This window comes from Macrotis lagotis, chromosome 2 (genome assembly GCF_037893015.1).
Source record: "Macrotis lagotis isolate mMagLag1 chromosome 2, bilby.v1.9.chrom.fasta, whole genome shotgun sequence".
Taxonomy (NCBI): Eukaryota; Metazoa; Chordata; class Mammalia; order Peramelemorphia; family Peramelidae; genus Macrotis; species Macrotis lagotis.
Window position 1 is genome coordinate 238,237,830 of NC_133659.1, and position 10,820 is coordinate 238,248,649.

The 10,820-nt window shown below is 33.8% G+C and overlaps 1 protein-coding gene across 1 annotated transcript; it reads right to left on the reverse strand.

Moving 5' to 3' along the window:
• Nucleotides 1-8,303: 8,303 nt before the first annotated feature.
• LOC141511508 (olfactory receptor 2W3-like) lies at nucleotides 8,304-9,251 on the reverse strand. Its single transcript, XM_074220663.1, has one exon. The coding sequence runs from the start codon at nucleotides 9,249-9,251 to the stop codon at nucleotides 8,304-8,306; it is 948 nt and encodes a 315-aa protein (XP_074076764.1).
• Between the last annotated feature and the right edge of the window lie 1,569 nt (nucleotides 9,252-10,820).

Genomic DNA, 10,820 nt, shown 5'->3' on the forward strand with positions numbered 1-10,820 from the left:
CTTTGACCCAGCAATGCCACTGCTTGGTCTATACCCTGAAGAGATCATGAAGGAGGGTGAAAATATCACTTGTATGGGAATGTTTGTGGCAGCCCTGTTTGTGGTGGCAAAGAATTGGAGGTCAGGTAGATGTCCTTCAATTGGGGAATGGCTTGGCAGGCAGGCTGTAGTATGTGTATGTCATGGAACACTGTTGTTCTATTGGAAACCAGGAGGGACAGGATTTCAGGGAGACCTGGAGGGATTTGCATGGGTTGATGCTGAGTGAGAGGAGCAGAGCCAGAGAAACAGTGTATACCCTGGCAGCGCCATGGGGGTGATGTTCATCCTTGAGGGACTCGCTCATTCCATCAGTGCAACAATCAGGAACAATTTTGGGCTGTCTGCAAGAGAGAGTGCCATCTGTGTCCAGATAGAGAGCCATGGAGTTTGAACAGAGGACTATTCCCTCTAATTTGGGGGAAGATATCTTATTGCCGGATCTTGTTATTTCTTGGACTTTTTGTCTCTTCCTTGGGAATGTGATTTCTCTCTCATCACATTCAATTTGGATTGGTGTACAACATGGAAACAGGGCAGAGACTGACAGATTGCTTTCAGTGGTGGGGGGAGTGGGATTGGGGGGAAAATTGTAGACCTCAAATAGTATCTTCAATGAAAATAAATTTTTAAAAAATTTAGAATATAGAAGAAATAATAGAAGAAATGTGTAGAAAAATAGAAGAAAGTGTAGAACAAATTAATACAAGAAAAATCAATAAAATAATATGGACAGATAAAGTACAGCCATCAGAAGTTAAAGGAGAGGAATAATGGGAAGAATAATAAGCATTATTTGTATAGCACTTTATAACTTTCAAAGCCATTCAAGTATTCAAATTTTACTCAAAATTGCAAAAATGATTTTAATACTTTCTTAAAGTCTCATGCATTTTTAAAGTATCTCTGAAGATACATGAAGAAGAGTTTATGTATTTAATTTCTCGGAGTTCTGAATAGAGAAAAGTAAATATAGGGAAAACAACAGTAATAGAAAAAGGAAGAAAAGAGAGAAAAATAGGGAAAAGGAGAGAAAGGTAGAAGAGAAAGATACAAAAGAAGAGGGAGAGAGAAAAGAAAGCTGATGTGAAGTAGAAGAGAACGAATGTTATAAAATACAGGAATGGTGAGAATGATGACTGGGATCTGTATCAATATAAGACTTGTATTGATGAGCCAATAATTTATATTGAATCCAGAGACCTACTGTTCTTCATAACAGGAATAACTTGGAGAAATCATAAAGTGAAAATAGTTGTGGCTCTGCAGTCAAAGTATCTAGGTTCAAATCCTATTTCTAATGCCACTTGTATTATCTCAGGCAAGTTACTTAAACTCTCTAAGTCAGTTTCCTCATCTTAACAATTGTGGGCTTGAAGGTGGGCCTATCCATTTGAAAGTCATGATAAATACTTTGGTAAAGGCAAAAAATAGTTCTTAAAAATTCAGATGTATATTCATATCTGAATTAATCAAAAACACAAATTGTAAGTATTTTAAAATAAATGTAATATTTTTTAAAAACTTACACTACAAAAGTTTGATAGAAATTCCTGTACACTTGCTTCCTAGTGGTGGCTGATAAATTATGTGTAATTCTTATTTTGAAACTGGTGGTTAACTTCTTTGTGGCTTTTTTCCAGTGTGTTTTTTTTTACCTGGACGTGAAGGATTTTGACTGTAATGTTCCCAAGAACTTAAAGTTTTGGATTTATTTTTGAGAGGTGACAAGTGGATTCTTTTTATTTCTACTTTATCTTCTGAATACAAGAAATTTTTGGCAGTTTTTCTTTTGAAATTTCTTCAAAAAGAATGTGTAAGTTTTCTTTTGGCCATGGCTTTTAGTTAATTGGATGTCTCAAATTTTTTTTACTCCTGAATCTGTTTTCCAATGTAAGCTGTTTTTGCCATGACACACTTTACATTTTTCTGTAGTCTTTTGACTTAAATACATATATGCATCGATATAGACATGCATATACTTAAATTTATATGTATATATATATATATATATATATATGTTTGTGAGTGTATATGTGCATTTCTAAGTTTCATTCTAAGTTTCAAGGAGTTCACAATTTTGAAGAGGTATTAATTCCCTTTCCAAATCTTTCTTCAATAACTTTCTTTTATATTTTTCTCTCTTACACTCTGATTTCATTTTTTGATACAAATGTACCTATAACAATTTTTAAAGATTTTTTTTCTTTTTCTGGGAATACTAGTTAAGATTATGCCAATCTTTGCTTTTCTTTGTAGTTTTGCTTGGAATTTTTTTAATTATTCTCTTCATTTTGGGCTTGTGTCTTGATCATCCCTTCAAAGTTTTATGACTTTTGTTTCCTCCTTCATCTAGCTTTTTTTTCTGACTTCAAACTTAATGTGAGAATCAACTTCTACACAGTTTTTGGGAAAAGATCTGGGCTAGTTCTTTTCCTGCCTTCTAAGGGGTATCTTAGAGTGTTATCTTATTGTTTATTGTTATCTTATTCAGTGAAACTCAGGCTGAGGATCTGTACATGTTTCAGTGCTTCCAAAATGATCAGTTTTAGGGGAAATTATTATTGTTGTCCCCCTACTCTGACCTCTGAGAATTCTTTACTTGCTTTTGGGTTGAAACAATGGAAAACTGATATTTGACTCACCTATTATCCACCAGCTGTTAATCCCGATTTATTCTGAGTGATAAAACTACTGGCTCCCTTTAGTTCAGGATTCTTGCTTTGGTAATTCTGTTCTGGCATTAGAGCCATACCACTGATGGTTGTTACTTTACTAGATTCTCTCAATCTAGTGTCTGGCTGCTCCCAGTTCTAGAAAACCAAAGTTCTGGAAAAGAGATTAGGAACTCTTTTCTAATGCTATCCATTCTCAGAGAAAGACATTGATCATGTCTGAATCTTCAGGGTTTTTTGTTTTTTGGTCTATGTTCTTTCACAACTTCAATATTATGGAAATGTTTGCATGACTACACATGTATAACCCATATCAAATTGTTTTCCTTCTCAGTGAGGTAGAATTGTGGATGGAAGGGGGGAGAAAAATTAGAACTGATAGTTTTAGAAATTAATATTAAAATTGTTTTTACATGTAACTAGGGAAAAATAAAATACTAAATAAATTTTTAAAAATGAAAATAAAGGAAGAATTACAATTAAAAAAAGAAAAAGAGACTTCTTTTATGTTACAAACATGATTAATTGGCCACAAAACTGCTGGTTTGCACCTGTTCCTCTATGATCACCTGTAGGAAACTGGGAACTCCTTTTAATTCAGTGAGCAGTCTCTTGTGGGCCTGGAATGCTACTCACAATTGTGCTTGACCAATTGCTGTCCCCAGGGACCATAGTCCTCTGTCTAATTCCCTGTGCTTATTTGGGCTGGAAAAGTAACACATTCTTTATAGTCTTTCTAGTGACCTATCCATTTGACTGACACTACTCCAAAGTTACGAATTATTTCTTATTGATCAACTCGAATAGCCTTTTCTCAGTTCTCATTCTTTTTTTGTTAGCTTACCTACAGCCTTTGACATTGTCAACACTCACTTCTCTTTGATACACTCTTCTCTCTAAATTTTTGTGATACTGCTCTCTTCTGTTTTTATCTACCTATCTCACAATTTCTACTCAGATTCTTTGTATATTCAACCAAAATGCTTAATAAACATGGGTATACTAAAGGATTCTGTCATAGGAAATCTTCTCATCTCCCTCTATATTATTTCATCAGCTCCCATGCTGATGGAAATTTAATATTCCAACCCAAAATGCTATGCAGTATTTTCTGGATAGCAACTTATTCCAGTATCTATAAACCTCTTTGTCTGTCATCCTAAATTTCCCTGAGCTGGAAAAATGACCCACTTTGATGTTTTCTAGGTTTTCCTGATCAGAATTTGGTTTCTAATTTTTTATAATTTTTATGGAGGAGGTATGTTGAATAAACTAGGAAAATTGTTTACTATCATTCTATTTCTTGACACCACCCACTCTAAATGATTATAAAAACAAGTTCACCTTTTGGTTATGAGTAATAGTTTTAGAAGTGAGGATACATATAGAGTGCCTTTGAAAGCTATGAGAACATCTATTGGGAATCCACTCTGAAACCCATAAATGTTAATTAAAGAAGAGATACTACATTCCTAGTATGTGAGTACATTCTATACCATGTCATTCTTGGGTCAAATGAAGAAAATGAATGTGTTTAGCTTAAATAAGAGTAGATTATTTTCAAATACTTAACCCTCTTGTGGAACAGACTAGACTAATTTTGTTTGGATATAATCAATACAATTACAAGAAGTAAATTTCAACTCAAAAGAAGGGGAAACTTTCAATAGAGAAGTAGAATAGACTACATTAGAAAATAATGTTTCCCATCATTGAAGTCTTCACCTAGATTCTGAAGTATAATATTTTTCAAACATGTTATAAGAAATCCTTTCTCCAGTATGGGTTTTATTAGAAAACTAAAACTTCCTCTACTATTTGGAGGCAACAAAAATGAAATTTGTCTGCCATATAGTTTCATTTAGAAATTTCCCTCAAGTAGGATATTCCTCTTGAAAGATTGATGACGCTTTGAATCAATGAACTGTTGATGTTGTTGCAGCTACTGCTGTTGATGTTGTGCAATTTCAAGCTTAATGAAGCCTGAAAACTATTTTTAAGTCTGTTTTCCCATTCTTGCTATGTGCTCTTTATTTGTTTAAAAAAAAAGAAAGATAACCCAGCTTTGAAGTGGGTTTTAAATGCTCAGAAGAAAACAGAATGTAGAACAGTTTTGAAAATTACATGCTGAATTTCTTATGTTTATTAAATAAAAAAACAGGCTATATATTAAAAATTCACAGATTCAGTTTCTGCCCCTTTATTTCCCATATATTATAAGGAAGAAAAACAATATGCTTTTGTGTTTTATTCAAATCTTCATAGACACGTTTTTAATTAATTTACCTGAAGTCTATTTGAAGACTGTGAGATTTCTGAATTTCTCTTGCTAAATTAAAATGTTCTCCTTTTTAAAGTTGTTTACAACACACATTTTACAGGAATTTAACTGCAGCAATAAAAAAATAATTTCTGAGATGGAGAACATTTTGAAATGCAAAATAGATAATTTTTATTTTGAACATGCCCAGATAAACTAAAACAGATGCATACTATGAGAGGCAACAGAGAGCAACTTCTAGGTCAAGATAAGCTATGTTATCCTAATATGTTGATAGTAAAAGCAGCTAGGTATGCTCAGATCAAACTTATTTAACTAAATTCCTATCTCATGATTGAGTTTATATCTACATACAGCATAACAATGTTTGGCACATAGTAGATGCTTTAAAAAATGCTTTTTAATAGATTACTATATTGATTGAAACATTTGAAGATAAATATCATGACCCTCTAAGCAAAAAGATCATAGTTCTAGAACTGGAAGAAACATCAAAATTCATCTAATTCAACCTTCTAATTTTACAAATAAAGAAAATGAGGATGAGGGCTAAATTACTTTCCCAATTCAATGTGCTAGTTTGCTCTTCTGCAGGATTAAAAGTCCAATTCAATTTACCTAAACTTTATATGACATGAACTCAAGAAACTTTAACACCCTAATCTCTCCTGTGCTCACATCCACCTATTAATGTTCTTTCTTAAATATGTAATCTAGAACTGAACATAATACTATCTTAGATATGGCCAGCTCACGAGAATGATAACTTTTTTTGTGATATATTATGACTCTTTTAATGTAGCCATATGATACTGTTATTTTGTAGTTTTTCAACACAAAAATCCCCCAATTGTAAAAAGACAAATGGAGATTTAAACGTTCTTTCCCCATCTTTTACTTGCGAAGTTGTTTTTTAAAACACCAATCAGTCGTAAATCTTTACATTTTCCTTATAAATATATAGCGCACACAGCTCTCTAAAACATTCCAATGGAGAACTCCTTGCATATTAAGCCACTGTGATTACTCTCTGAGTTTAGACAGTTAGTTATTAATACACTTAATTACAATACCTTCTGTCCCATATCTCTTTATCCTATCTATAATATGAAATTATTTTAATACTACTCATACATGAGTATTTGCTTCACATTAATCTTGAGAAATTTGTTAAAATTGCTACCTGGCAATTATATAACTTGGGTAAGCCACCAAATCATTTTCCAAGAACTGACCTAAAAGCTCTAGTGATTATATAATTGCAATCATGACATAGCCTCTCTTAGATTCATGAAGTCAATATCATTATATCCCCAGGCTCTTATCAAGTGGTTTGCATATTAATTTCATTATAATGTATAACTTGCTTAGGGCTTTCCATTCCCACATAATCTAAATACCTTTCCTAACTTTATGTCACCAACCCAGATTATATCTGCAGAATTTATAAAAAGTGAAAGGTATGTTATTAACAATCCAGTCACATGTCAGTCTGAATTTCTCAAATTTTACCCATTATTCTTTTCTCACTGCTTCTTGCTGTCATCACTGAGACAAGCACTTGAGAAAAGTCCTTTGCCAAAAATTTTCTGGTGCAATAATAACTAGAGAGAAGGGAGGGAAAGAAAAGTTTTTTCCCTTTATTATTTCATGTGGCCACACATTATAGATATTCCCTGACTGAAAATACCTGTGTTCTAATGAGTTATTCCTGGAACTTATATATATACAGTATATAAATATAGAGAGATATATCTACATATATGTATGTATACAAATGCATGCAAATATATTAAGCATGTATGTATATGTATATACACAAACTTTGAATAGAAATATAATAGAGAAAATATATAAATTTTATATACATATCCATATAAATGTTATATATAATTAATATATATATGGACTTTACATAAATATATGTAAAACTTCATTAAAAATAAGTATTTAATGATAACTTATTATTTGATATTATAAATAAAAGTAGAGATACTTCACTTCCTCATTGGTCTCCAGCATTCTTTTTTTTTTTTTAGATTTCTCAAGGCAATGGGGTTAAGTGACTTGCCCAAGGCCACATGGCTAGGTAATTATCAGGTATCTGAGGTTAAATTTGAACCCAGGTACTCCTGACTCCAAGGCCAGTGCTCTATTCACTGTGGCATCTAGCCGCCCTGGTCTCCAGCATTCTTGTCAACAATTTTTCCTCACTAATGATCTTCTAGTAACTCTTAAAAATGGCTACAATAAATCATTTGACATTTGAACAACTTCTGATATTCTGTTGATATTAGCTTTTCAGGAGTACTGCCAAACCCACATTTGTCATTTATTTCTGATGCCTGTGGGATCCATAAAATATCCAGAGGAAACTAAAGCTTTTTCAAATGCAAGTTACACTAAATATAGGCAATCTAGGTCTACAACATTACCTTTGTCTACTACTTTAATAATTCTACCATGAAAAGAAAAATTTGTTCTAGTATTATCTGATTTTGATGAAATCATGGAGCTTTGTGATCACATCATTCTTGTTCTTCCTCTGTCCTCTTAACTTTTAGAAATATGCTATGAAATGAAAGCTTACTGTAGGCTCCATTTTCTTCTATTAAAAATAACTATGAAATTTCTAATATAGTCCTTGTGGTATTTTGGAGGTTGGAAGAATATCCAATACAAAGGAGGAAAGAATGTAGAAAATCCTCCTAAAGAGAAGGAATCTAGATGCTTTGAAAAGAAACTGCTTTGTTTCAGCTATTTCTTCTACAAAGAATGAAGTATAAATGCACAGTAACTCATTTAGTAGTGATCAAAAGAATAAGTCCTGAGCTTTGGTGTTCAGTGTCATTGGAAGGTGAAGATAACTGAGACAACAACTTGTTAAACTAATAACTATAGAGATATTTTGTGTTTTCCTAAAGTATATGATAAAAAATGTGACCAAAAAAAGTTCTAGGGGCAGCTAGGTGGTGCAGTGGATAGAGCACCGGCCTTGGAGTCGGAAGTACCTGGGTTCAAATCTGACCTTAGACACTTAATAATTACCTAGCCGTGTGACGTTGGGCAAGCCACTTAACCCCATTGCCTTGAAAAATCAAAAAAAAAGTTATAAAAGAACCATACAATTATGTTCAGGTGATTCTTGTGGGTACAAATGATGGCCTGAAAAGTATTACTAAAGCATGAAGACCTAAGGAAGAAATTTAATGTTTTAGGAGACAAAAGTGAAATTTTAATCATTGGTTCCTATCTTTATATATTTGAGCCTTTCTGAGGGCTATGGCATAAAACAATTTTGTTTGTCATCATTTCTCTCTTACCTCTTTATTCGCTCCCAGAAGTCTTTTCAGTGCCCCTTTCACCTCTTTGTTTCTCAATGTATAGATAAGGGGATTGAGGAGTGGAGTCACTATATTATAGAACAGGGTAAGGAACTTGCCCTGGTCCTGGGAGGCACTGTTTCCTGGCTGCATGTACATATAGATAATGTTCCCATAAAAGAGAGAGACTACAATGAGATGGGAGCTGCAGGTGTTCATAGCTTTCCGTCTTCCTACTACTGACTTGATCTTTACCACTGCCTGAGTGATATAGCCATAGGAGACCAAAATAAGAACTAAGGGTGTCAATACAATAACTATTGCCAAAACAAATACAGTGCCCTCAATGATAACAGTGTTTACACAAGCCAACCGAATTAGTGCTGGCATTTCACACAAGAAGTGATCCACCTTATTGTGTCCGCAACGGGGCAGTTTGAGAGTTATAGGGGACATGGCCAAGGAGTTAGCCACACCACCAAACCAGGCAATAGACACTAGCCCTAAGCAAAGCTTTGGATGCATAATCATCATGTAATGAAGGGGCTTGCAGACAGCAACAAAACGGTCATATGCCATGACAGCCAGGAGGAGACATTCTACACCACCCAGAGCAAGGAATAGGAAAAGTTGAATAGCACAGCCTGTGTAGCTAATGGTTTTATCAGATCCATTCAAGTTATAGAGCAGTTGTGGGATAGAGCTTGTGGTGAAGCAGAGATCCAAGAAAGAGAGGTGAGTAAGAAAGAAATACATTGGTGTGTGGAGGCAAGAGTCTATTTGAGACACCAGGATGATGATTGTGTTACCCACTACTGTCAGGAGATAGGCAATCAAAATGACCACAAAAAGGACCACTTCAAGCTGGGGTCTATTGGAGAATCCTAGAAGGATAAAATCATCTTGGATGCTCTCGTTGGTCCCATCCATCATTTCTACTGTACTGGAGAGAAAAGGGAACAGAAATAATGAATGGATTACCATAATACTTTATACTTTATGGTCCAGTGATTTAAGATCAAATCCCAAGTATCTACTGAAATACCAATTACTTGAAATTGTTTATTTTTCACATACCTGAAAATTAATAGAATCAATTGTGAAAACTGGATTTTAATATCCAAGATTCCTGAATACTAACATAACAATGGTCCATAGTATATTTCTTAAGCCTTCTCTGGAGTCAAAGTGTCTTACTTACTTATTAATTTCTGTGATAACACATTCTCTTGAAATTCCTCCTCTTAATCCCTCTGACTACTCTCTTTCCTTTATTGGCAGTTCTTCCTTCTAAGGTCATAATGGAATGAATCTAGGTGGACAAATTAAATACAATTTTTCTGAATTAGACTAAATTTGGATGCTGATTTGATAAAAAAAATTATCATATTTTCATATTTCTTTGAAAATTTAAAACAAATTTATTAGTCTAGCAATTTAGATGATAAGAATTTTGCTTTTTAAGTCATATATGTCACTATTTGCTCTCACAAGTTTACCACTCCAGTAAAACTGACTCTACTTCATCTGGTCCTAAGCTTTTCATTTTTTTATTGCATACAACATTCTCTCTGCTTGAAATAACCCTGCCACCATTACCCTTCTGTTCCATCTCATAATTCTGAAATTCATTACTATAACTATAAATTCCTATCCTTTCATTTCTTTCTAAGCTTTAAATTTTCTGAATCTCAGATTACTTAAATTTTCCTGCCCTCTGTGAACTTATAGGCTTTCCATTTAGCCCTTCTTTCCCAAGGCATCACCTCTTCAAATCCCTTCTTTCATTCTCTTGACAGTTTTACTAAGCAGTTAAACTTTATATTATATATCCTTTCCATCTTTGTACCCCTTGAAATTTTGTCTCATTGTTTTAAGTCATTTCAATTATGCTTGACTCTTTGTGACCCATTTGGGGTTTTCTTGTCAAAGATACTGGAATGGTTTGCCATTTCTTTCTCCAGTATATTTTACAGATAAAAAACCTGAAGCAGAGAGGGTTAAATACTTTATCCAGGATCATACTGTTAGTATGTATCTCAGGCCAGACTTGAACTTAGATCTTCCTGTCTTCAGGTCCCCCACTCTATCCATTGTTCCATCTAGATGCCTCATTTTGCTCCACAGTCACTGGTCACTTCTAAACCTCAGTTCTGGCCTACTTCTATCATATGTCTTCAAAGCAGCTTCTCATATTATTTGGGAATTCATACAATGGTATTCACCAGATCCAATACAGAACTGTACAACCACAGAGACACTTCTTTTTCATCCCTCTCATCAACTCTATGAAATGCAATAGAGTATTTCTTTTACAACTTTTTTATCCTCAGGTTACTTATACCATCTCTTATCTATTCATCTCAGCAAAGTAACTTTTCTCATACTTCACTGAAAAACTTGAGGCCCTCATCATCCCAGTCATAAAATTCAAATAATTTCACCTTGATCCCTCCTTTTAACTGCTTTGCTTATGCTCCCAAAGTGACTCTTCTAGTGTAT